We start from the raw sequence: 26,522 nt of genomic DNA, 5'->3' as shown, positions 1-26,522 counted from the left end.
AGCCGTGCTGCCGGAGACTACAACTCCCAGGCGGCACCGCGGCGCGGCGGCGGCGAGCACGTCACTCAGGCACCGCCGGCGGCCCCGGGAAGCGGCTCTGGCGGGGGCAGGGGCTGGGGCCAACCGGGAGGCCGGTGCTGAGGATGGGGACTGCCCGGCCGCCCCGCGCGTGAGGAGCCCGAGGGGCGCGCCACCCCGTCCTGGGGCGGGCGCCCCCGGAGCCCCGCCAGCCCCGCCCCGCCCGGAGGTTGTGGCTCGGTATGCGGAGCCGGGGGCCGCCGGTGGAGCTGCGCGGGGTGAGAGGCGCGGGGAAGGGGGCTGCCTGCTTCCCTCACCCTCGTCCCCCACCGGCGGACCCCGGCAGGAATTCGGCAGCTGCGCGGCCAGGCCTTCTTAGCGCCCTGACGTTTAGGGGGGACAGGTGAACCCGCTGCCCTTCCCCCACCCCACCCTGCCTGGACAGCTGAATCAGGGGGCACGACCCTGCCCTTTTAAAGAGGCTTTTTCTTGCTCCTGTGGAGGGCCCCCCAGCCATGGCCCCCAGGAGTCCCCTAGAATCCGTAGGGACTGCCCCCCATCCTGGCCGCCGGGGCCCGCCCTCTGCATCCCGCGGGCAGCCTGTGTGAAGCGGCCTCCCGCAGCCCCCGGCCCCTCCCCCATGGAGGAGGAGGAGTGGGGGGCGGCCAAGGAGTGGGGCACCACCCCCGCGGGGCCCGTCTGGACCGCAGTGTTCGACTACGAGGCGGCGGGCGACGAGGAGCTGACCCTGCGGAGGGGCGACCGCGTCCAGGTGCTTTCCCAGGACTGTGCCGTGTCGGGCGACGAGGGCTGGTGGACCGGGCAGCTACCCAGCGGTCGTGTGGGCGTCTTCCCCAGCAACTACGTGGCCCTTGGCACCCCCGCCGCGCCCGCCGGCCTCCAGCTGCCCCAGGAGATCCCCTTCCACGAGCTGCAGCTAGAGGAGATCATCGGCGTAGGGGGCTTTGGCAAAGTCTATCGGGCCCTGTGGCGAGGCGAGGAGGTGGCCGTCAAGGCCGCCCGGCTGGACCCTGAACGGGACCCGGCAGTGACAGCAGAGCAGGTGCGCCAGGAGGCCCGACTCTTCGGAGCCCTGCAGCACCCCAACATCATTGCCCTCAGGGGCGCCTGCCTCAGCCCCCCACACCTCTGCCTGGTGATGGAGTATGCCAGAGGGGGCGCCCTGAGCAGGGTGCTGGCAGGGCGCCGGGTGCCCCCTCACGTGCTGGTCAACTGGGCTGTGCAGGTGGCCCGGGGCATGAACTACCTACACAATGATGCCCCGGTGCCCATCATCCACCGGGACCTCAAGTCCATCAACAGTAAGTGGTGTCCTCCTCCAAAAACTTGCTTCCATTGAATCTTGTGAGGCCAAGCCTTGGTGGCGGGAGGGGGACATCAGAAAATCTTGGCTGGGGCAAGAGGGGACAGCAGTATACCTTCAGGGCTGGGTGAGACAGTCCTTATCCCATTAAGGGAGGAAAAGGAAGCCCAGAAAGGTTGAAGACTACAGTCGCAATAGCTCTATAAACATGTATCCATGAACAAACACTGTGACAGGCCCTGTATTCCCTGCTGTGAACAGGACAGGTACAGTGCCTGCCCTCATGGCCCTTACAGTCCAGCGCTACCGTAGTCCACCAGGCAGAGACAGAAAGAGCCTGGCCTGGAGTCAGGGTTTCTTAGCCTCAGTGCTATGGACATTTGGCACCGGAGGGTTGCAGAGGGGCTGACCTGGGTGATGTAAGTTATGGAGTAGCATCCTTGGCCTCTACCCACTAGATGCCATTAGCATTCCCCACCCCCCCCTGTTATGAGAACCAAAAACGTTTTCACACATTGCCAAATGTCCTCTCTAGGGCAAAATAGCCCTCAGTTGAGAACCACTTCCTGGTGTCCTCCTGGGCCTCTGTCTCAGCTAGCCAAGACAAACTGGGAAAGAGGAGGAGGAGGAAGAAAAGGGATGTGGCTTATGTTAAAGCTTCCAGGCTGCCTGGCCTATCATAAGACTCTCCAAAGTTGATTGGTTGGTTGAAGGAGACCTGGGGCCAGATGGAAGGCAAGGTTCCCCAGAACTTACATCGAGATCAACCAGCTTCTCATGATGTCAGTTAGTATTAACTGAGTAGCTATCACGTTGAAGCCCAACAGGGACCAAAACATCCATGGTTTCTGCCCTTATGGCACCCACCATCCAGGGGTTTCATTCATTTCCTGGATATTTCCTCAGCACCTGTTGGGTACCAGACCCTGTCCTGACTGTTAGGACACAGCAGGGAAAGAAAAATCCTACGTTTCTGGCTCTCCCGTCCTTCCTCCGCCCCATGTCACTCCCTTTCTTGTCTGCACTGATTTGTTTATTCTGTCGTTTGGTATTTACTGGATCAGATCACATACTAAGAAAGAGAGGTCCATTGTGAGTGAGGCCAACATGTTCCCTGCCCTCACATAATATGGGAGGGTTTTCTGTTTTCCCTCAACCCTCACGTCTCATGTGTTTCTGACTCATGTCAGTTCTACATCTTGAAATGTTTGACTCCACCCCACTATTTTTCTGCTAGCCCCAGGAGTAGAGGGGTGGGGTCTTCCTCCTTGCCAGGTCTGGCATTCACTGAACAGACAGCTACCATGTGCCCAGGGTGTGACCAGTCCTGCACCAGGGCCGGGGAGTTGAGCGAGACAGACAGATGGCCCCTGTCCCCTTTGATGCTCATGCTCTAACTCTGAAATTCTGGGTAAACAGAGGCAGGACCGGCAACACGCTCCTCTTGAAGCCTGGGGTCCCTGCTCAGTTCTTCCTCACCCCTGCTGGTTCACACCTGCAGTGGGGTTTAAGGATATGCTCCCATGGCCCCAGATTTTTCTACAGTCAGTGCCACTTGGACAAGGGGTCAGTGGGACCCTTAGCCTGGCTTCCTGATTGGGCACTGGGACTGATGCATGCCTGACACAGAGGAAACAGGGCCTCCACAGCACAGCTTCCCCCGTTTAGCCTCCCCTGAGGAACTCCTCATCTGATGTCATTCATTCACTGGTTCATTCAACTAATAATTCTGAAGCAGAATTACGTGTAGGCACTGTCCTGGGCTCTGGGGATTACAGAAGTGAACAAGATAAGATTACCCCACACACACAATTATGGAAGTCATATTCTAGTGGACAGAAATAGATGGTTGATGTTTAAATAGATAGATAACAAAATTTCAGAGTATCAGGGGCTCTGAAGGAAATAAAGCAGATTAAGGATGGGGCAGAGGGAGCTCTTTAGATCAGATGGTCCAGGAAGGCAACATTTGAGCAGAGACCTGAACCCAGAGGACCCAGCTTTATGAAGACCTGGGCAGGGCAAAGGTCCTAAGGTAGGAATGAAGGTGTCTTGTTGGAGGAACAGCAAGGAGACCGAAGAGGCTGGAAGAGCAGGAGTCAGGCAGAAAAAGGAGATGAGGTCATAAAAGTAGAAGGGCCAGATCATGTCAATCTTGAGGGGCTATGGTAAAGACTTTGGATATTTTTTTCAATGTAGTAGAAGCCATTAGAGGGTCTTAAGCAGGGATAACATAATTATATATACATATACAATTATGTTATATATATATAACATATATATAACATGGGCTTCCCTTGTGGCTCAGCTGGTAAAGAATCCGCCTGCAATGTGGGAGATCTGGGATCAGACCCTGGGTTGGGAAGATCCCCTGGAGAAAGGAATGGCTACCCACTCCAGTATTCTGACCTGGAGAATTCCATGAACTGTATAGTATATATATTATGTTATACACACACATACACACACACACACACATATATATATATATATATATATGTAAGTGAATTGAATTAGGCCCAGCATGGGAGAAATAAAGTGTAAGACCATGGGGTGTTCCCTGTGTCACAGGGTCACACCACAAACAGGAGTCGATGACTTGAGAAGGGAAGACTTCTAGAAGGTAGAGTCACATGCCAGAGCCTCAGTTTGCTTGTCAATAAAATGGGTTGCTTGCTAGTTAATTTGTTTGAAGGGTTTAGCCCTGTGCCTGCCATATAATAGGCTCCTGATAAACACTGGCCATGATTGTTACTGTTGTTAGTAATCAGTCTAGGCAGCAAGTAAGTTGGAACCATTCAATATGCTTGGGGGATAGATCAGTCAGTCAGATTTTGTTGTAATACTGCTGTGTAACAAACCACCCCCAACACACACACCTGGCAAACTTGGTGTCTTAAAACTCAGTGTCCTTTGTTACTGCTCATACGTTTGCAGGTCTGCTGGAGGTAAACTGATTTAGGTGGGGCTCATCCTCCTTCGACCAGCAGGCTAGCCAAGGCATGTTGTCATGGTAATGGCAGAAGGGCAAGAGGGCAAGCAGATATGAGAGGCTTGGGCTTGGAACTGGCACTCTGTCTCTTCTGCCTCATTTTATCAGACAAGTTGAGTCATACAGCCAACCCAAAGTAAAGGATGGGGAGATAGACACATGCTGCCTCTTTAGTGGAAAGAACTTCAAAGTCACATGGCAAAGAGTGTGACAAAAAAAGAGTAGAACTGAGGCCACGAAGGCCCCACAGCAGGTGACAAAAGGGAAAGGTAAACCATCCCCGCCTGCTCATATCTGCAGTTGCCACTTCTGGGGTGGTTGGGAATCTGAGACGTAGACCAAGGAGAACCAAGGCCATGGCTATCAACCTTTCACTGAACTCCTGGGAGCCCAGGTTAGACTCAGGAGGCCAGTGAACTCAGCTCCCCAACCCTTCACGGGAGGCTGAGGCAGCGATTAGACCAGGGGAAAGGGGTTCATGGTCTTCTGGCCTGGAAAGGAGCTCCTGCGGAAGGGGGCGACCCACGGTGACAGGGAGAGAAGAAACAGGAGGTTCCAGGTGAGGTGGGGGTGGGACACAGGTCTGCAGCCAAGCAGATCCAGGGTGACCCCCCTTTCTGTCCACCCTGCAGTCCTCATCCTGGAGGCCATAGAGAACCACAACCTCGCAGACACGGTGCTCAAGATCACGGACTTTGGCCTCGCCCGCGAGTGGCACAAGACCACCAAAATGAGCGCTGCGGGGACGTACGCCTGGATGGCCCCGGAGGTCATCCGTCTCTCCCTCTTCTCCAAAAGCAGTGACGTCTGGAGGTGCTGATGGTGGGGGAGGGGAGGCCTCCTGGGCATGGAGGAGGGAGGAAGGGGGAGAAGGGCAGAGTGGGAGGGACCGGCTGCCACAGCCGCTGGGAGCTGGGATCCGGGTCCGGGGGCCGCCAGCAAGGTCAGACCAGCAGATGAGCACCAAAGCAGGTGCCTGCTCTACTAGCCGAAGTGGTATAAAGATAGGCTGTCAGCACCAAAGATCCTCAAAACACCATCCATGACATGGCCCCCGCTCCTCAGATAGGAAACTGAGACCTTTATAGGTAACCGTTCATTCATTCATCCAACTGCCCTGGGCTCAGGGGATACAGCAGCATATAAAAACGGACCCAGTTCCTGCCCACAGGAATAATACATACATACACGGGCTTCCCTTAATGGTTCAGTGGGTAAAGAATCCCTTGCAATGCAGGAGACACAGAAGACATGGGTTCAATCCCTGGGTCAGGAAGAGCCCCTGGAGGAGGGCATGGCAACCCACTCCAGTATCCTTGCCTGGAGAATCCCATGGACTGAGGAGTCTGGCTGACTGCAGTCCAAAGGGTCACAAAGAGTCAGACATGACTGAGCAACTTTCACTTCACTTTCACATATATACCTGTGAAGCTGAAAAGGCTGTTTTTAAGTTAAGAAAATTATAAAATAATTTTTAAAAGATAATAAGTTAACCCACCAGATAAAGGACTAGACAGTATTACAAGCTAAGAAGCTAACTGAAAAGCAGTCTATGGTCTGGAGGTGACTTTGGGGAAGGTTTGTATGAGAAATGGCACTCGAGCCCAGTTCTGGATGACAAGAAGGAGCCAGTCATGCAGAGTTTAGGGGAAGAAACTTCTCAGGCAGGGGCAGCAGCTGCCACAAAGGAAATACTGAGGTGAGAACGAGCATGACAGGTTCCAGAAAAGGACACGTGGCTGGAGCAGAGCAGGCAGGGAGGAAAGTCGTGGGAAATGACGGAGGAGAGAGAGAGCTGAGGGCTCTGCAGAGAAGGGAGTGGACTCCAGGTTTATTCCAAGCGCATTGGAAAGTCGTTGGAGGCATCTGTGAATGACACGATCTGATGGAGCATCACAAAGGCTACCTCGGCTGATGGACTTCAGGGGACAGGAGTGGGGGCAGGAGGCCAGTGAAGCGGCTGTTTGTCACCCGCAAGACCTGGTGACAGCAGAAACTCAGGCTTCTCTTGGGAGGAAGCCAAACCCAGGTCAGTCCCCAGCTGAGGCTCCAGATGGACCAAGCAGCAAAGTCATGGTCCTGGGGCAGACAGATCAGACAGGAAGTCTCAACTAGAGCAGCGCAGCCCTTGGGGGAAAATTTAGTCTTGCTTCACATAAGGCATTCATTTATGATCCCAAACATTTATAGAAGCCATATTTCAGTGATAAAGAACAAAAAACCCAAAATAAAAATAATATGGATGCTTTTGCTCTCATGTTAAAGGCCAGGACTGATACACTATTAGGAATTCAGAGTCCTATTTTAGGGTTTTTAATGGGGGTGTCACTGACATTGGGCAATCAAAACATCCCCACAGGTTTCCAGAGATGTAGAAGAGGTAGAGGGGGTGGGGGTCTGGCCACCTACACTTACAATCAATCCACTGTTATGTTCCTCCACCTTGTATGGCCTCCATTCCCAAGTCTACTTCATGGTCCAGGATGGCTGCTTGAGCTCCTGCTTTTATTGTCTATATTCCAACCAGTAGGAAGGAGAAAAGAGGAAAGGGGATCCCTTCCCTTTAAGGAGACTTTTTGGAAATTAGTTGCACACTACACACTTCCATATTCCACTGGCCAGAACCCTTGCCATCTGGGCATACTTTGATGCAAAGGAGGATGGAAAATTATTTCAGGCAGCATTTCTCCAGCTCAAATTTACTGGAGCTGTCACTGAGAAAGGAGAGGCTGTGAGCTGCATGAGGGCAGGGGCTGTGTCTATCTTATTCCAGTACCCGGAACTGTACCTAGCACACAGCAGACGTTTAATAAGTGTATGTTGAATGCATGCCTGGATATGGGGGAGCATGGGGATCCACTCCGTGTTAGGCATTATATAAAACACCAATCAGGATCCAGAAGGAGCATAGTTTACTGGAGAAGATGAACATGCAGGCGACTAGCACAGTTATGCATGCTCTGGAATTGTGTAGCCACCAAGGATGCTGTTGTGGGCTTCAGGTGGATCTGAGTGCAGTGTGGCTCCAGCACTTACAAGCTGTGTCACCTTAAGCAAACAATTTAACCTCTCTGAGCCTGCACCCACGCACTGGATAGAATAGAGGTCATACCCAGTGCCTTCTGCCTTACAGGACTCGAGTAATGCTGGCCTGGAGTAAGTTCTGTGTAAATGTTAAATGGTGTTAACTTGTATTTAGAGGTAAGTGCAGAGGGCTCAATGGAAATGTAGTGAAGGGGCCTCCAATCCAGGTTTGGAGGCTGTGGAATCAAGGAAGCCTTCCTGGTTAGAGAGAGCACCTGAGTTGTGACTTAAAGGACAGTTAGGCAAAGGGGAAGGGTGTTCTCAACCAAGGGAACAACATGTGCAAAGGCCAGAGGTTAGGAAAGACAGGATTTGTTCAAGTATTTAGCGTGGCTGCAAGATGCAGCCGGGGTTGGTACAGGGGCCGAGAGTAGTTAGAGGGGGACGCTGCAGGGTCAGCAAGATCAGGGCTGAGAAGTGTGGATTTGCCCAGTGGACATGAGGAACCCACCGAAGGTTTTCAGACAGGGGAGAGGAATGAGGGACAGAGCAAAGGAGAGACACCAGAGGACCAACCCCACCACATCTGTTTGAGATCAGGCTGTGGAGGTCAAAGCCAGTTCTTGTGGCCTCACTGGCCAGGGCTGGATGCTGGGGGCAGGGAGGCTCACCATGGGACTGGAGGCAGGGCTGGGGTGTAGGTGAAGTTGAGGGTGGGCTGTGGTATCACCCCTCCCTCTCCCCCACCTGCAGCTTCGGGGTACTGCTCTGGGAGCTGCTGACGGGTGAGGTCCCCTACCGTGAAATCGACGCCTTGGCCGTGGCATATGGCGTGGCTATGAACAAGCTGACTCTGCCCATTCCCTCCACATGCCCCGAGCCCTTTGCCCGCCTACTGGAGGGTGAGCCAGGGCCCCGTGGAGAGGGTAGGCTCAGCTTGGGGTGGCAAGGAGCCCTCAGGCCCAGACCTCACCCCTTCACACCCATCCATTCCTTTGGGCCCAGGAGTGAGGGAGAAGGGGCTGGAACCATGGGACCATGATCAGTCTCCCCTACGGTTGGCTGCATGGCCTCCAGACCTTTGTTCTGGCCAGACAGGCCCACAGCGCTTGAGGGCAGCCTATTAGGATTCATTGGCCCTGGGATTCCTCCCTGACCCTTGATTCTACCACCAGTCAGGGAACAGGTCCCTGAGTTTCTCTCCCCAGAGTTTCACCAAGTGAAATGCTGCCAGGAACATGGCTTTGAATTCCTTCCCCTGGGCTCCATGGGAGCTATTTGTCCACAGTCCCTGAAAGTCCTGCCTCCACTGAGCAGGCTGATGCCCCAGAGCATGGCCATTGACATCTCCACTCCCACTGCTGTCCTCCCCACCCCCACCCCAGAATGCTGGGACCCAGACCCCCACGGGCGGCCAGATTTTGGCAGCATCTTGAAGCAACTTGAAGTCATCGAACAGTCAGCCCTGTTCCAGATGCCGCTGGAGTCTTTTCACTCGCTGCAGGAAGACTGGAAGCTGGAGATTCAGCACATGTTCGATGACCTCCGGACCAAGGAGAAGGTGAATGCGGGGGTGAGGTGGGAGGAATGGAGCAAGATCCCAAAGTTCTGATACCATGGATGGGGCAGAGTCCCTTCCCCTGAGCCCAGGGGTCTTCGGGTCCCATGCAGGGTGAGGGAGCCTTTTTCACATGTTGAGGAAAGACAGCCTCCTGTTGGCAGATTGATAAGAAAAAGACACCCTCCCCTGAAGTACTTACAGGTGACACTGCATGAGGTCTAGAAATTGGCTTTAAAATCCTACAGCAAAAGTGAGAGGGAGAGGGCAGCAGGAAGGTGACGCGTGTAAAAGATTTGTAAAGTAACTTGAAGTTAGATGGATGGTGGGTGCGTCGGATGCACTGATGCTTTTGTGGATGTTTTCCAAATTGAAAACTTAAAAAATTAAAAATCAAAGAGAAAGAGAAAAAAAAAAAGAAGAAGAAGAAGAAAAGCCAGCCCTTTCTTTGGGCCAACACAACCTCCTGCCCTGGCCCCCAAGCTGGTTAGTGAAGAGTAAGTTGGATTATGCTCCTAGTTTGCCCCACAGCAGGACGGCCTGTGCGGGACACCAACCAGGCCCAGCAGCCCCGGGACCATCCTCGGGGGCAGGGTAGCTCCGGCCCTCTCCCCAAGCCGCCCATCTCCTCCCCAGGAGCTCCGGAGCCGCGAAGAGGAGCTGCTGCGGGCGGCGCAGGAGCAGCGCTTCCAGGAGGAGCAGCTGCGGCGGCGCGAGCAGGAGCTGGCCGAGCGCGAGATGGACATCGTGGAGCGGGAGCTGCACCTTCTCATGTGCCAGCTGAGCCAGGAGAAGCCCCGGGTCCGCAAACGCAAGGGCAACTTCAAGCGCAGCCGCCTGCTCAAGCTGCGGGAAGGCGGCAGCCACATCAGCCTGCCCTCTGGTACCCGCCCACGCCCCTTCAGCAGCCCCGAGAGGCCGCTGGGAACAGCACTAACCCAGGGGTCATCTCTTCCTTGTATTTCTTTACTTTTCAAGCCTTTTTTATTATTACTAAATTTGTCACAACTACAGAAAATGACCCCCAAAAAACTGTTTATCTTAATGCATTAATAGAATCTCCCAGGAGAATAGAGAGACCCTATAGCCACCCCAGATGCCTGCACACGCCCCCTCCAAACAATCCCCCTGCCATTCCCTAAGAGTAAACGCCTGCCTTGACTTTCAGGGGCATCACCCTCTTACCTTTCCTCAGAGTTTTGTCTCCCAGCTGTTTGTTTAATATCTTTTTTAATCTTCTTCTTTGTCCTCCTTGCCTCATTTATCCCAGAGCATTTCCCATAGTCTGGATTTTGCTGCTTGCAGCTCCCTGGTATCTCTTAACATGTCCCTCTGTTCCCTGAATTTCCTATCAATTGGTATTAGGTTAAACCATGTGAAATTGCCAGTGTTCAGCCATTTTTGACCTACGAAACAGAAGTTTCACATGGCTCAACCTAAGAATTGGAGCTAAAGGCTTAATCAGTTTTAAGTTCAGGTTTGATTTTTTTTTTTTGGGAAGACTGCTTTCTAGGTAACGTCAGAATGTTCTTCATGCTGATATTCTCTCTGTTACAAGAGATGTTACAAGCCCTATAGCAGTGCCTAGAATAACACCAGCCAACAGAAATAATGCAGGCTGCGTGTGTCATTTTACATTTTCTAATAACCATATGGAAAAAGGGGGGGAACAGGTGAAATTAACTTTAATAGTGTATTTTGTTTAGCCCAATAGTCACATGTAGTCATTACAAGAAAAATTTTAAATAAGATATTTTATCTTTTCTTCCCCACAGTAAATCTTTGACATCCAGTGTGCATTTTATGGGCTTCCCAGGTGGCACTGAAAGTGAAAGTTGCTCAGTCGTGTCCAACTCTTTGTGACCCCATGCACTATACAGCCATAGAATTCTCCAGGCCAGAATACTGCAGTGGGTAGCAGTATTCTGGAGGAGATTCCCTTCTCCAGGGGATCTTCCCAACCCAGGAATCAAACCCAGGTCTTCCACATTGCAGGTGGATTCTTTACCAGCTGAGCCACCAGGGAAGCCAGGTGGCACTAGTGGTGAAGAACTCACCTGCCAATGCAGGAGATGTAAGAGTTTCAGGTTCGATCCCTGGATTGGGAAGATCCCCTGGGGGAGGGCATGGCAACCCACTCCAGTATTCTTGCCTGGAGAATCCCTATGAACAGAGGAGCCTGGCGGGCCACGGTCCATGGGGTCTCAGAGTCAGATATGACTGAAGTGACTTCACTCAGGCACACACGTTCATTTTATATTCTTAGTGCATCTCAATCTGGGCTCTAATTTTTCCTCAAAATTTCTTGACCTATATTTAGGTTTCATAAAATGTATAGTTTAAAGAGCAGATTCACATACCAAAGTTGTTCCGAACCTACTTAAATGTTTCCAATGACTGAACTGAGCACCTGTTTTTAAAAGTAAATTTAAATTACTTACAACTAAATAACTAAAGGTGACACTGTCCAGTTCCTCGGTTGCACAAGCCACATCTCAAGCACTCACTTTCCATGTGTGGCTAATGACTGCCATATTGGACACTCAAGCCTAGATCCTCAGGGCAGCGGCTCTCAAACCTGAGTGAGCAGCAGAGGTAACTTGGGTACTGTTACACTGCAGTTGGATTGCTGCACCTCACCCCCACAGTTCCTGATTCAGGGAGGGCATCAAGAATCTGCATTTCCAAGAGGTTTCCACTTGACATCGATGCTGCTGGTCTGGGAACACACTTTGAGAACCACTGCATTAAGGAATGCAAAATGGTGGCATTCCTTCTATCTTCCTTCAAAGGGAACTTCTCTGTGGCTACTCATGGAACCCTGTGCTTAGGAAAGTCTCTTTCTTTTTGCAGGCTTTGAACATAAGATCACAGTCCAGGCCTCTCCAACCCTGGACAAGCGGAAAGGATCAGATGGGGCCAGCCCACCCGCAAGCCCCAGCATCATTCCCCGGCTGAGGGCCATTCGCTGTGAGTATCTCCCAAGGCCCTGACGAGTCAGTGAACAGACTTCCCTGAGCATATACCTGGCACCAAGCCAGAGCAACATCAGGGTGGCAGGCAGGTAGGATCCCCCTCCCTCATTCTCATCAGGGGAAACAGACAACAAGTAAACAAACTGGTGAACAGGAAGGATAATTTGCTGTAGTGATACGCACTCTAAAGGAAATCAGGGAAGGGAGTAAAACAGAAGAGTTGCTATTTTTAAATCACAAAGAAAGCCTGTCAGAGAAGCTGAGATTTAAGTAGGGACCTGCATGGTCAGGAGGAGTAACATATGCAGAGATCTGAAGGAACAGTGTCCCTGGCAGAGAGAACAGCAAAGGCGGAAGCCCAGAGGCAGAAACAAGTATGTTGATTATCAGCTGGGAAGGCCAACTTGGATGAAATAGAATGGGAAGGAGAGCAGTGAGTTTATGGTCAAGGGTTCAGCAGGAGAGGATTGCCCTGGGCCTTAAGAGCGGGGATAAGGAATCTGGATTTTTTCTAAAATCTGACGGGAAGCCTCTGGAGGGCTGTGAGCAAGGCAGTGATGGAGTAAACTTGACCTTTTCCCTCTGACTACCGTGAGGAGTGGGGATTGTAGGCGGGCAAGAGTCAAGATAGGAGACAGGTGAGACAAGGGTGCTGGGCCAGGGCAGGGGCCTTGAATGGGGCAGATGGCCCATCAGCCGCGTGGCAGAGGCACAGGGTACACTGAGGAGCTGAAGGATTCCCAGTCAGCTTCCCCAGACCATTCTGCTCCATCATTCACCCCGGCCTCGCCCCACACACCACCCCGACACACACTGCTGTTTGGGCACCTGCTTTGTACCCAGAGGTCATTCTCCTGGGTGGACGCAGAGACAGTGACTGAACCATGGTGGTCAGGATGTTCAACGTGTAATGGGAACAGAGGAGAGAGAGCAGTCGACTCTGCAGGGGACAGACTGTTCCGGAACACTCCACAGGGACTTGGCACCTGCTTTTCCCTCTGCCTTGTGTCCACCTGACTCCCTCCCTCATGCCCTTCAAGTCTCTGCTCAGATCTCTCCTTCTCACACACCAGACCATCCCTAACTCCCCAAGTCCCCTACCAGCTTTCTATGCCCCGCACTGCTGATCATCTTCTAGCTCCCGACCCAGATGACAACCTAGGGTGACTCCTGTTGATCATTTGCCCTCAGCCCCTAAAATGTAAAATCTTCCAGGGCCAGGGCAGGGTGTCTGGTCCACTCGTACCACTGCTGTCTTCTTAGCACCTCCCACAGGGCTTGTCACGTAGACGGTGCTAGTAAACATTTGGGAATGAAGGGACGGCTGAAGAGTTAACTGGTGAGGGGTGATAGGTGATGACACGGAGGAAGCCAGGACATCATCCCGACAGCTGTGGGGAGCTCTGTGAGGATGGACAGCAGGGAAGGGTCATGACTGGAGTCAGAGTCCCAGCCCCCTTGGGCTTCCAGGTGGAGGGTGAGACCAAGGCGGGGAGACTAAGGCTGGAGGTCAACTGGGACAGGCTGAGACCCAGTGACCAAGTGGCTTCTCTGGGCCCAGTGACCCCCGTGGATAGTGGTGGCTGTAGCGCCAGTTGCAGCAGCAGTGGTGGCAGTGGGACCTGGGGCCGCACCAGCGGACCCCCAAAGAAGGAAGAGCTGGTCGGGGGCAAGAAGAAGGGCCGGACCTGGGGGCCCAGCTCCACGCTGCAGAAGGAACGGGCTGGCGGAGAAGAGAGGTACTAGCCGCATGGAGCGCCCCCCCTCCCCCACGCCCTGCACCTCTCTCCTGGACCCTTGGCAGCCAGGAGGCCTATGACTGCCCCCCCAATCTTTGGTGCCTCCTGCAGGCTGAAGGCCCTGGGAGAAGGAAGCAAACAGTGGTCATCTAGTGCCCCCAACCTGGGCAAATCCCCCAAACACACACCCATCGCCCCAGGCTTTGCCAGCCTCAATGAAATGGGTAAGAGGATGAGAGTGCCTTTAAAAGGGAGGGGGAGGGACATTCCCTGGCAAAGGGGAACATAACCCAAGACCAAGGGGTGACCATTCCCCAGGGTTGCACAGAGGGAGCCGGATTTCACTGGCCAGAGGGTAGGATGCATTCCTGGAATGGGAGATAGCGGGTCCCTGGGTGGTGGGGGTCATTCCCAAGGGGAGGGGGGTTGGGAGGAGAAATGCTCAATAACCACGCTTAGTGGGACTTGGTGATCTTGGTGGGGTCATTGGGGGCAACCCCTTGCCTCCAAGTCCCGGGGTAGGGGGATGGGCCGAAGGGCCCCGGGCCCAGAGTTAAGTGAGTCAGAGGCCAGTGACGGCCCTCTCCCGGTTGCAGAGGAGTTCGCCGAGGCAGACGGAGGCAACAGCGTGCCCCCGTCCCCCTACACCACCCCGTCCTACCTCACGGTGCCGCTGCCCGCGCAGCCCTCCCCGGGGGCGCGGGCGCCATGGGAGCCGAGTCCGCCCGCGCCGCCCGCCCGGCTCGGGCACGGCTCCCGGCGGCGCTGCGAGCTCGCGCTGCTGGGCTGCGCCACGCTGCTGGGCGCCGTGGGCCTGGGCGCCGACGTGGCCGAGGCGCGCGCGGCGGACGGTGAGGAGCAGCGGCGCTGGCTCGATGGCCTTTTCTTCCCCCGCGGCGGCCGCTTCCCGCGGGGCCTCAGCCCGACCGGGCGCTCCCCCGGCCGCCGCGACGACGCGGCCCCCGGCCCGGGCCTGGCGCCCTCCGCCACCCTCGTGTCACTGTCGTCGGTGTCCGACTGCAACTCCACGCGTTCGCTGCTGCGCTCCGACAGCGACGAGGCTGCGCCGGCCGCGCCCTCCCCGCCACCCTCCCCACCCGCGCCCCCACCCAGCACCAACCCCCTGGTGGATCTGGAGCTGGAGAGCTTCAAGAAGGATCCCCGGCAGTCGCTCACGCCCACCCACGTCACGGCCGCGCGCGCTGTGAGCCGCGGGCACCGGCGGACGCCGTCGGATGGGGCGCTGGGGCAGCGGGGGCCGCCGGAGCCCACGGGCCCCGGCCCTGGTGAGTGAGGCTCCACGCGCTCAGAAAAGGGCCCATCTCCCTTGCCCCCGCCAAAGCTCTATGTCCCAGCCCAGCAAGGACCCCCTGGACCGGAGTCCTTTTGCTTAGCGTAGGGAAAGTCAGTGTCCCCATGGCCCCCACTGCTTCAAGAGGCTTTGTGGATCCCTGGGTAACTGAGACGCAGGATGAAGCAGGGGTGGCAACTCTAATGCCTACAGGGACCAGGCAGGTGACATTAATGGCAATGATTACTAGTGCTAACACCATGTGTTAGGTACCCGTTCTCTATAGTTTATTAACACGACAAAGATGATTGGAACAGAAAGGAGCTAAGGACCTTCTATCAGGCACTGTGCTACTTGTTCTGTAATTACTGTATTTAATCCTCACCTGTGTAGCGAGGTGCTGAAATCCCCATTCACAGAGGGCAACATGCCTAAGGTGTCTCTGTGGGTCTTGGTGAGCCTGCCCAGTTTGGAGAGGCAGGAGGGATGAGGCTTTGTCTGGAGTACTAGCAAGGAGATGGGCTCTGAAAGATAAAGGGCTGCCCAGAGTCGCACCCGGACGGGTGAGCAGTTTGGAGTGGGGGGCGGGTGGGGGTGGTGAGGTAAAGGTCCAAACCCTGCTGGACAGTGGGCCCAAAAAATCAGATTTTTTTGTCAAGAGAAGTCCAATTCCAATCTTCATGTAAATGCTCCTGCCTTTTAAACACCACCCTCTGGCTCACCCCACTCACCTCCTCCGATCCTCTCTTACCAGGCCCTCGAGATCCCCTGGACTTCCCCCGCCTGCCTGACCCCCAGGCCCTGTTCCCCACCCGCCGCCGGCCCCCCGAGTTCCCGGGCCGCCCCACCACCCTGACCTTCGCCCCAAGGCCCCGGCCAGCTGCCAGCCGTCCCCGCCTGGACCCCTGGAAACTGGTCTCCTTCGGCCAGACGCTCAGCATCTCGCCTCCCAGCAGGCCGGACACTCCAGAGAGCCCGGGGCCCCCCAGCATGCAGCCCACGCTGCTCGACATGGACATGGAGGGGCAGAGCCAGGACAGTACAGTGCCCCTGTGCGGGGCCTACGGCTCCCGCTGAGGCCTGCCCACAGCCGCCCGCCTGGGCAGCCATGAATGTAGCGCCCCAGGCCCCGCCCCAGCCCACCGTGCCACATGGCAGGGGAGGCCCTGGGCAGGATACTCACTATTTATTGGGGAAGGGGGGAGGGAGGGCACTTAATTTATTCCTTTGTACCCCAGGGGGTGGGGCCCTGTGCCTGCCCTGCGCCGGGGGGAGGGTGGGCAGGGGTACTCAGGGACAGGGCGTCATGGGGGATTCGGCACAAAATGCAGCATTAAAGGTGACCCCTGCCCCTACTGCGTTTGGCTGTGTGTCTTTCCCTGGGCCGGTCCTAGATCATCCCAGTGGCACAGCACTCCCCATGCTCCGTCCCAGGCCTCTCTGGATTTCTGAGTCCAGGGGGTGTAGCCTAGGCCTTTGTCCCCTCCTGGGCCCAAGAATACCAAACAAAGAGGTTGTGGTCACCAGTGATGAGTGCTTTACCAGAGAACATGAGTCAGGGGAAGTTACACGGTGAGGTGAGGTGGGGTGGGGGGGAGTAGGGACAGCACCCCCAGGTTGGCCTCAGCCAACGATGTCCCGAGTCCCAGGCCCGGCCCCACTGTCTTCCTGCTGGAGGCTGCAGCGGTTCATCTTGAGCTGAGTCAGCTGGATGTAGCGCAGGACGTTGGTGTCTGCGGGGGAGGCGGGCAGGGCATTATCTGTGTGTCCTGGGGCAGCAGGTAACATCCGCACCACCTTGGCTCATACGTCATGGTCCCCATCCTCCACTGGCTCCCCCACACAGCCTGTGTCGCCAGAGCCCTTCTCACAAAGCCCAACCAAGCAGGCAGAGCAGGACGTGTCACACCTCAATACTTTCGTATCTGCTGTGCCCTCAGCCTGGCACGCCTGAGCTCAGAGACTCCTGTCGCACTTCTCACCCTCCAGTGACACCGCAGGAAGTGTGTTCTCTCCAAACCCCTTAGCAGGAAAACTCATCTCACACCCTGGACCATGCACCTGTTGTGCTCCTACTTCATTGGTTATTAATACAGAACTGAGTCTTCTGTCTCCTCCACCCCATGTGTACACACACAGACACACACACACACACCCTATGATCTCCCACCGGACAAGGAACAAGCCTCCAGGTCTGCCAACCCCGTCCCCTGCTAATTTTCTGGCATAGTCTGGCAAGGTGAATGAATAGGTGAGTGTGTGAATGGGTTAGTGAGTAGGTGAATGAGTTTGAGGTGGGGGGGTAAATGGGGATGGAGGGGAGAGGTTGTGAGTGGCCAGGAAAGTGGCTGAATAGGTGAACTGAAGGTATCAGGGGGGGTTAATGACCGAAGAGATGAGAGGTGCTTGGGTGAATGTCCGGAACGACAGGATGACTGGCAGGTGTGTGGATGTGTGTGTAAGGGGTAGATGGGTAAAGAGTGACGTGGGGCAGGGGGTACAGCGCTCCCTGAAGCCGCTCTGCCCTCATGCTCCTTCCCTTGTTTCCTCCTCTCTCCCACCCTCGCTTGCTCCCACCCCGCCCCTCACCTGTGGGCTCCCGGCTGCGGGCCTCCTGCAGGTAGCGCAAGGCGCGTGCATAGTCGCCCAGGTGGTAGAAGGCAATGCCGGCGCGGTAGGTAGCCTTGAAATTGCCCTGCTGCTTCTCCAGCACCTTGAGACAGTACTCGCGCACCCGCTCATAGTTCACCAGCTCCGACTGCAGGAGGCAGGCTGCGGGAGCACCAGGACCGGTGCTCTCGCAGCCTGTCGACACCGACACCGAGGCCTCAGCTGATCGCGAGGAGCCTGGCCTTCAGGCTCCAGAGAATCAATCCCTTCCCTTTCAGACGGCGGAGCTCAGCCTACAGGCTTGCTCGGGCCACCGGGGAACGTCAAGCTTCTGACCAATCAAGACAGAATCAATCTGCGCCGCCGCTAGAGGGCGCGAAAAATACAGCGCGGGGCTCTCGGAGCTTGCTTAGCTGGGAGGTGTCTGTTAGGGAGAGTACTAAGGGCGATCTCAGAGATGGTGAGGGATGGGTCCTTGAATGGCTCCTCCAGGGTAAGTTTTTCTCACCTGAGATTCGCAGGTGGCAGCCCAAAGCTCATTTCCTGCATCCCAGCTCCTTCCATCCCTGTGGTTCCCTAGACTCCCAACGCCTCCCCCGATCAAGTTCTTAGTTCTTCCCCCCACCTCACAAACCCCAGCCCTAACCCCTTCAAGCCTCCAGCCCCCACCCCAAGGCTTGAGGAGTGCCTCTCACGTCCCGCCCCTCTCACATAGGCACCCTCTGCGCTCCCCGACGGCCGTACCCGTGAGAGAGTCGTAACATTCCACCTCTGTGTTCTCCACCAGGCGCCGCTGCTCCTCGCTGAGGCGGGCTGGCCCGGGGCTGCTGGCGGGCCCGGGGGTGGGGGCGGGCAGGCCTCCAGGGCGGGCTCCCTGCGCCGCCTTCAGCTGCAGTAGCGCTCGATGATACTTGCCGATGGCTTCCCGGAACTTCTTCTCCCGGTAGCAGCGCTGACCCTCCGCCTTAAACGCCACGGCGGCCCGCAGGCTGCTGTCGAGCGCCGCACCCAGGGCTCCCGACGCCTCTGGGGTAGGACTGGACCGAGCCGATCCATGGCGGGGGCTGGGGCCCGGCGGGGAAAGGGCGGGAGGCGGGCGCGGCGGAGGCTCCGGGGCAGCGCTGAGCATCAGCACCGGGGACAGCGCGCCGCGCTGCATTGTGGGAAACTCCTGCGGCCGCCGCTGCAGCTACCGCATCGCCCCCCGCGGGGCTGGTCCCCACCCTTTCTCCGCCCCCGCACCTCCGAAAGCCGACTCCGGCTGCCCCCTATGGGTCTAGAGAAACCCCTCAAAACCCCACTCTCTTCAAAACCCTTCTTCCCACTCTTACCTTCCCCACCCTGCTGCTTGCTCTCCTCCCCTATGCCCAAAGCTCCCGAACCTTTCTAGAAAGAAAGAACAAGTCTGGGGAAAAGAGCAGGAAGATAACCTCGTGGAAACCTGGTTTTCAGACCGGTAGGCATCTGGCATAGTTGGATAAGAACACAGGCCATGGATTCAAGCTGCCCAGATTCAAATTCCTGCTTATTTTCTCACTAGTTGTTGACTTGGACAAATCACCTAAATTACCTGTGATTCTGTATCCTCATCAGTAACACAGGGCTATGATAGCAACAAACAAATATTGACTGATATCTTTCTGTGCCCAGTTCTGGGACTGGGTGATGCTAGGACATAGGAGGGACTGGGAGCACCTCAGATTCTACCCTCACTGGGTTCCTTGGCAAGTGAGGAGGCAGACGGGTGATCAGACAGTGGCAGCCCAGAGTGGGCTAGCCTGGGAGGTAGAGGCAGAGGGGCCAGGGCTGGAATGGGGGAGACGCAACAAGCTCTGTGGATCCACAGGAGGCACACCTGGCCTAGGCTGAGATGGTGAGTGAAGACTTCCCAAAGGAGGGGAGAACTTGATAAACAAGAGAGATCTGTTTCTTGCCCTCATCTAGCTCACTGTCTGCGGAGAAAAAAACAGCGAGAAAGCAGTCAAGTGACAGTGCAGCATGAGGATCATAGTAATAAAAAATGCACAGAGAAAGAAACACATGAGAGGTTCTCGAGAGAAAAACAGTGAGTGATTGTCCTTCAACCCTCCTTAGCCGCTTACTCAGTGCTGAGACCTTGACTAAGCTCCTCAGTCTTCCTCCACTTCCCGTGTAACATGGAGGTAACAAGTGAGCTTACTCCCAAGTAGCTGTAGGAGCTGAATCATGTTATCTAGGTAAAGCATGTAGTACAGTAATGACCAAATAGCAGCCAGTGTTCCTTCTCATTCTTGAGACTGTGAGAAATGTGATTGTAAGTGCCTGACTCTGAGTCAGTGTCCACATAAACTAGTTTCACTTATTTTATTTGGCTCCATTGGGTCTTGGTTGCAGCATGCAGGATATTTCCTTGCAGTTGCAGTGTGTGGGTATGGTTGCTTTCAGGCATGAGGGATCTTAGTTCCCCGACCAGGGGTCGACTTGGCATTGCCTGCATTGTAAGGTAGCACCTTGGCAGTCCTGAATATTCATGAATAGTTGTGGGATGAATGAGTGAATGAGTGACTATGTATAGCACCATTACCACTCCCACCAAGACCCTAGCCTGGGTCTCATTCCCAAGCATCAACCCTGCATTTCCACTGTCCCCTCCCCCTCCCACAGCAGTTCCCACCCAACAGACCCAAACCTGAACATGACACCTCTCATTCCAACTGCATTTCTTTATTATATTGTACTGAGTCGCTCACTGATCCTCCAAACATGAACACCTCAGTGGTGAAAACTTCCTCTCAGCACCTCCAAACCTAGGCTTGGTTAAGAGCCTAATATTCCCAAGACTATAATCCAGAACAGCATCAGTCACCTCCCTGCACCTCGGAAGTGTTTTTAATTAAAAATGTGGAAACCCACTGATTCATAACAACTATTTTCTGAGCAAACCTACTAATGTCTGAGTGCTACAGGCTCAGTAGAAAGAGGGGACTACTGCACTAGCTCACGGTTCTGCTAAGATGCAGTGCTAGCACTTTCACAATACCCACGAGGTGTCAGGCACGGTCCTAAAGCTTTACGTTTATGTTAACTCACGTCCTCATCACACCACCATGAGGTCGGTACTATAATTATACCCACTGACATTGTGGCACTTCAGATGTTAAATAAACCAGACCCCATTTAACAAACTCTTGCTATCCAAGGCCCATACGATCACCAACTGATGACCCTCGCAGGCCAGTATATATGATGTGTTGGATTTATGCAACCGTTAAAAATACTGAATTAGTTGCCAACATATAAAAGCAGAGATATTTATGGACTCGCAGATTTTCAACTTCCCTTACGAACGAAATCTGAAAACCTGGCACCATGAAGGTGGCATTCTTCATGACTAGGAAAGGCATTCTCAGTTTCTCACAGTCGCCCTTCTTCCTAGTTTCTCCCCAACCCGGAGACCGAGGTTCATTAGAACGCGTTGCTATTTTCCTCTCAGCGCCTCTAATTTCCCCAAGTATTTGCCTCTGAGATCCACGTTTTTCCCAGCTCAGCGGCGCTTGTGGAAGCCCGCCAGTGCCCCCTGGCGGCGTAATTCAGAATTCTCATCTCGTCTCCCAGCAGCCATTAAGGAACTCGGTGAGAACATCCAATCAGGTGAGTGCGAGGCCCGGAAGTGACCAATCAAAAACTAGAGAAGGGCCAGAATTTGACCACTGAGGATAGAGAGCGCTCGGAATAAAAACTTTTTTATTGAAGTGGGAAACGGAAGCACAAGGAGTCTTTTTTGCTGGGGTCTCCGGGCTCAGGAAGGCCCCGGTAGGCAGTGGCGGAGCAGGCAGGCGGCGGCGAGGCTGGTGCCCTGGCGCTGGGGCCGAGCGTACTTGAGGAAGACTGCGGCGCGGCCGGGCGCGGGGCCTCGGAGCGCAGCGCGGACCATGCACGGCTCGAGCGGGCCCAGCTCCGCTCGGCTGCGGCGGAGAAACGGAGAAACGGAGGTGGGGAGAATAGCGGGGGACAGGACACGACCTGACCTCGGAGCTTGGGGCTCGAGGCTGAGAAGACAAGCTGACTTGGGTCCCCGGGGCTGCTCAGGGGCTCTCTCGGGGTCGGACACGCCACGCATCCTCCAGAGCGACTGGAGGGGCGCCGAGGGGCGGACCCTCTGTTCTGCCCTCAGGGCGCGGCTATGGGCGAGCCAGGACCGCGGAGAGGGAAGGAGTGGGGCTGAGGGGGGACAGACAGACATTCAGCTCTACCCCAGGGGCACGGGCTGGAGGAAAAGATGATCACTTTGCCCCGCGATGACACAGTTAACAAGATGAGGGGGTTCGAGCAGCTAAAGGGTCATCGCATTCGCGGCCAGGAGAGTTGGGGAACTCGAGGCTTGCAGACCCCTCATTCGCAACTCTGGAACGCAGTTAGAGCATCTTCTGGGCCTGAAGAAATCCTATGTTTCACCCTAGGACAAGGTTCCGTTCCGTTCCGTTCCGTCGCTCAGTCGTGTCCGACTCTTTGCGACCCCGTGGACTATAGCCTACCAGGCTTCTCCGTCCATGGGATTCTCCAGGCAAGAATAGGGCCCCCAAATCTGTACAAACACCCCATTCTCTGAGACACCTCCAGAGAAAAGCAAATGGGACCCCACCCAGACTAAGCAGTCACCCCATTCTCTCTCGCACTCAGGAAACAAGTCTAGCCCAGCCCTCACATAATCGTCTCGTATTCTCCAAGACGGCAAAGACGGCTACAAAGAAGGTAGGCCCTGCAGCCACAGAAACCCTCCATAGCGGCCTTACCTGTAAAGCGCCGGCTCAGGCCCGGAACTAGTTCCGTCGAGCACCCGGTGAGCCAGGCTCAGCGCCGCAGCTGCACGGGGACCCGGCTCCCACCCTGCGGCTTCGGCCTCTAGCAGAGACAGCTCCAAGAAGTAAGTGGCGAGTAGCAACACCTGCAGTTTCCGTGGGGAGCGTGTCAGGGCACGCCCCTACTCGCGAGGCCGCGCCACTCCCGCACAGGCCACACCCCTAACTGCGAGGCCACGCCCGCACGCACAAGCCGTGCCCCTACCCGCGAGGCCACGCCCGCCCGCACAAGCCATGCCACTACCCACGAGGCCGCGCCGCGCTCCTGCCCCTTGCACCTGGGGGCCGCTCCGGGCCAGCGCAGCAAGCAACCCAAGGCAAAGTAGCGGGCCCGGGTGGTGCAGCCGGAAATCCAAGCGGCTCAAGATGCGGCGCTCCGCGCGCAGAAGCTCGGCCCGCGAGAAGGAGCCAGCGCCCAGGAGACAGAGGGAGGAGGGCTGGGAATTGGGGGGAAAGAGGTGGGGAAATCTTGGACCCTAGCTCGTTACTCCCTGGACTTGAGCGCCTGGGATCGTTTCAATCACCGTTCTGGGTCTCAGTTTCCTGGTCTGTAAAATGGGGCCATTGATTTGCTGTCTGGAACTCACGGAAAGCAGAGGCTCCACAGCCAGATAAAACTTGGGTTCCTGACCTCAAACCCTACCATTTACTACTCACTGTCTGACATGGACATCCACTGAAGCTCTCTGAGATTCAATGTCTTCACATAAAACGGAGATATGACTTCCTACTTCACCAAGCAGTTCTGATAAGGCACTGAGTTTATGCATGTTAACTATATTCAAGAAGGACTATAGCTACTATAACTATTCAAGACTGAGTCCAAGTCCCAAATGCTTGTCTTCTGGCAAATGTCTTCCTCTCTCTAGGCCTCAGTCTCTTCCTCTGTTAAAAGGACACATTGGTAGCTTCTACCACATAGAGACATGCTGGGATTCTAAGACTAGGTAAAGTGCTTGCTTGGCACACACTAGGCGTTTAATCTGTGAGGCGGGGAGGAAGGGCTCCACCCTCCCAAGCCCCGCCCCGGAAGTACCTCGGGAAGCACGCACTCTTCCACTTTGCACGCCACGAACAGGCAGGCCATGCCCAGCAGCTGCAGGCGGTGTAGGCGCACTCGGCCCGCGCGCAAGTAGGAATCAAGCAGGTGCACGGCCAGGTAGAGCGTGTCCCCCGCCAGAGCCAGGTACTCCTGGGGAGGGGCGCGAGTGAGCACCAAGGTTCTAGACGGCTACGCAGGCCCCTCCCTGCCCCCTCCCGGTTACGTACGTGCACCTGAACCAGCCAGTCCACCACCAGCGCGCGCATCTCCGGGGTCACGGTGCGGGGCAGGGCCCTCCGGGGCAGCGCGCGGCACACCTGCGGCCGGGCAAGGACGGCCTCAGTCTCCACACCTGTGCCCTGGCTTCCCTCCCGGGCTCCAGCCCTGGGTGCCCCAATCTCCTCGCATCAGTTGGAAGTCACGAGTGCCACATACAAACTGGCCTCCAACATCTCTTCCGAATACGCTCCTCTTGTGTATCCTCATCTAGAACCCTGGGCTTTGTTCTGGACGCCTCACTTTCCAGCTCTCCAGTCTAGCCCCCAAGGCCACAGGACTTCATTACTGAGCATCTTCTCCTGGGTTCCCAGACTCGTCTTAGTCACCAACCCTCAACCCATCCTCCTCAGAGCACCCAGAGGGTCTTTCTAAAGTATAAAGCTGACCAAGGAACTCCCTAGCTTAAAACCGTTCCGTGGCTTTCAGTACCCTTAAGAGAAAATCCTAATTGCTCTCAGACTCTGGCCCTGCTCCAGCATCACCTATCCCCTCTCTCCCCCCAAAACCCACACTTAAGCTACTTCTTGTGGTCCTGGACTATGCCAACCTCGTTCCTACCTCAGGGCTTTTGCACTTATGTGCCAGCTGAAATGGTCATTCTCCACTCCTTGCATTTCTGACCTCTCAGTCCTTCCAGTCTCAGCTAAAATTTCTCTGACTTTTTCCATACTTTTCCGTGCACCCTATCATCTCTATCTCATTGCTTTATTTTCCTTATGGTATTTTAAGCCTGGAGATATCTGGTGTTTACTTCAAAGTCTTGTCTTTTTGCCCCAGTAGACTGCCAGGAGGGCAGGGATTTCTGTCCAGATCACAGCTGTATCTTGGTTCCTAACAGAGGCCCTGGCATGGGAGAGATGCTCACAAGATGTTAAATAAACGCATCCCTTCAGTATTTCTTCTGGCAACGCCTGTCTCAGACAATATCTGTGGACAACCACGGCCTGTGTTTTGGTTTTTGCGGCCCTTCTGAAATTATCGCCTACATTTTGCTTGTTTGTCTATGCTCATTGAGGCAGACTGTCTCGTGTTGTCCATCACGGCATCCCCAGTGCCTGGAACATGCTCAGAAACATTTGTTAATGACTCACCGAATAATCGATAAGTGGGTCAGTGTGAGGGGCTATGCAGTGCCAAAGGAGGGGCTGCAAACAGCTGGGGGGCTGGGAAAGGGCATCCATACAGGTGCGGTGCGAGAGACAAAGGCCAAGAAGTTGTGGGTGGCAGCAGCATAAAGGCTGCAAAGTCAGCGGGAAGTGTGAGAGGCTGGTGAGGTGGGAGTTAGGGAAGACTTGTTGAGTGGGTGTTGGGTGAGAGAGTCAGCTTTGGCTTCCTCCAACCCGAACCTCTCCTCTGCTGCCCTCCAGGGATGTGGGCGGCGCTAGAGTTGCGCAAAGCCCACTGGTCCACGGGTGTCCCCCCCACCCCACCCCAACCCCACTCACCATGACTTCGGCGAAGATGTCCCTGGCGTACTCACGTTCTCCCTCCAGCCCCAGTGCGCTCAGAGCCTCCTCCAGCCCTGGCGGTGCGCATGGCCCCCGGGGCCTCTCCGGGCGTCCTGGGGAGACCTCGCTCCTGCCCGCCGGGACGCCGTCAGGGACTGAGGTGCTCCGAGGCTCTGGGTCGAGGGAGGCGTTTGGACTCTGCAAGGGAGAGGGGCTGGGGTCAAGAGAGAGGCCCAAGCCTAGAGGCGGGAACCTGGCTCCTGTATCTCACCAGCATCCTTCGGGCTGGCGTCGAGAGAGAGGCTAGGGTCAAGAGAGAGGCCCAAGCCTAGAGGCGGGAACCTGGCTCCTCTATCTCACCAGCATCCTTAGGGCTGGCGTCAAGGGTCAAGCCGAGTGCCCGCCTCCTCCTGCTGGAGCGGAGGAACCGCGACAGTTGCTTTAAATGCGCGTGGGCGCATGCGTGCTGAGCACGCTTCACCTGGGCAGGTGCAGAGGCAAAGACGAAATGCTACACAGGCTGTCTCTGCCCCATCCAAACTCTCTAGATCAGGCAGATGGCTCAAACCCTCTTTCTGCTACTTACTATGATCAGAAGCAGGCCCTGTGAGCCTCACTCTCCTCAGCGATAAAGCAGGGATTTCAAAACTTACCGGACACAGTGGTCCTGAGGAATTTGTAAGATTGTTAAATGTCCAGCACAGGGATTAAAACCTTAAAAGCTCAAGGCAAGGGAGCTATAAAATCATGTTACAAATATTGATAGAAGGCCTCTGTCCCCTGTGGTGGGTATTCAGGGATGAGCCCGTGGTCGCTGCCTTTACCAAATCCAGTTTCCAGGGGAGCTGATCCTCACGAGTCACCAGCGATGGGGCTGGTAGTGCAGTGGCCGCTTCACTGCTCTTCCTGCAGCCACCGTCCACAGTCGCCACCCATTGTGCAGCCGGAAACGACGCTGTGACCCCTAATACATCAGATCATGCTGTGCCTCTGTTCAAAACATTGTGGGCTCCCATAGCCCTCAAGTTGGAAGTCCAAGAGGCCCTATATTATCCTCCCACCCCCAAACATACCTTTGGGCCCATCTCCTATCCCCCTCACTCACTCCTCTCCCATCACACTGGCTTCCTGGCTCAGCCTCACCCACACCAGGCACAGTTTTACCTCAGGGCCTTTGCACTGGCTGTTCCCTCTGTCTGGAACCTCCTCCCTCAGAGATTCACTTCCTGCGAAGTGTTTCCTCAGGTAGCTCCTTCTCCATGAAAAATGACTTCCTGAGCATTTCCTGTTCCCATTCTATGCACGTACTCTTGCCTTAGCACTTACTGCCTTATTTATTGTCTCCCTCCTGACTAGACTGTGAACCCTGTGAGGGCAGGGCTTA

General features: G+C 55.4%; 3 protein-coding genes across 4 annotated transcripts; 1 reads left to right on the top strand and 2 right to left on the bottom strand.

Annotated features, from left to right (window-relative positions):
- The first annotated feature begins 76 nt into the window (after positions 1-76).
- MAP3K10 (mitogen-activated protein kinase kinase kinase 10) lies at positions 77-17,050 on the top strand. The gene is made up of 10 exons (XM_055412158.2): positions 77-1,340; positions 4,967-5,147; positions 8,112-8,260; positions 8,744-8,919; positions 9,553-9,799; positions 11,770-11,886; positions 13,453-13,630; positions 13,742-13,854; positions 14,227-14,916; positions 15,676-17,050. Exons 1-10 carry the CDS (start codon positions 659-661, stop codon positions 15,996-15,998), a joined length of 2,856 nt encoding a protein of 951 aa, XP_055268133.2. The 5' UTR covers positions 77-658; the 3' UTR covers positions 15,999-17,050.
- Positions 16,518-20,120, bottom strand: TTC9B (tetratricopeptide repeat domain 9B). Of its 2 annotated transcripts, none has more exons than XM_088830974.1 (3): positions 18,276-20,120; positions 17,511-17,726; positions 16,518-16,654 (listed from the first exon to the last, which is right to left on the bottom strand). In XM_088830974.1, exons 1-3 carry the CDS (start codon positions 18,688-18,690, stop codon positions 16,545-16,547), a joined length of 741 nt encoding a protein of 246 aa, XP_088687100.1. In that variant the 5' UTR covers positions 18,691-20,120; the 3' UTR covers positions 16,518-16,544. The 2 variants fall into 2 exon arrangements, with proteins under 2 accessions (XP_088687100.1, XP_055268134.1); XM_055412159.2 differs by having other exon boundaries at positions 17,511-17,693.
- A 1,117-nt stretch (positions 20,121-21,237) lies between these two features.
- On the bottom strand, positions 21,238-26,223 carry CCNP (cyclin P). Its single transcript, XM_055412156.2, has 8 exons — positions 26,212-26,223; positions 25,963-26,115; positions 25,136-25,336; positions 23,639-23,728; positions 23,406-23,561; positions 22,648-22,806; positions 22,304-22,455; positions 21,238-21,475 (listed from the first exon to the last, which is right to left on the bottom strand). Exons 1-8 carry the CDS (start codon positions 26,221-26,223, stop codon positions 21,310-21,312), a joined length of 1,089 nt encoding a protein of 362 aa, XP_055268131.2. The 3' UTR covers positions 21,238-21,309.
- Between the last annotated feature and the right edge of the window lie 299 nt (positions 26,224-26,522).

Source organism: Moschus berezovskii, chromosome 22, assembly GCF_049115385.1.
Source record: "Moschus berezovskii isolate FMDL1 chromosome 22, NW_MosBer_1.0, whole genome shotgun sequence".
Lineage (NCBI taxonomy): Eukaryota > Metazoa > Chordata > Mammalia > Artiodactyla > Moschidae > Moschus > Moschus berezovskii.
This window is presented reverse-complemented; position numbering and strand designations above follow the sequence as displayed.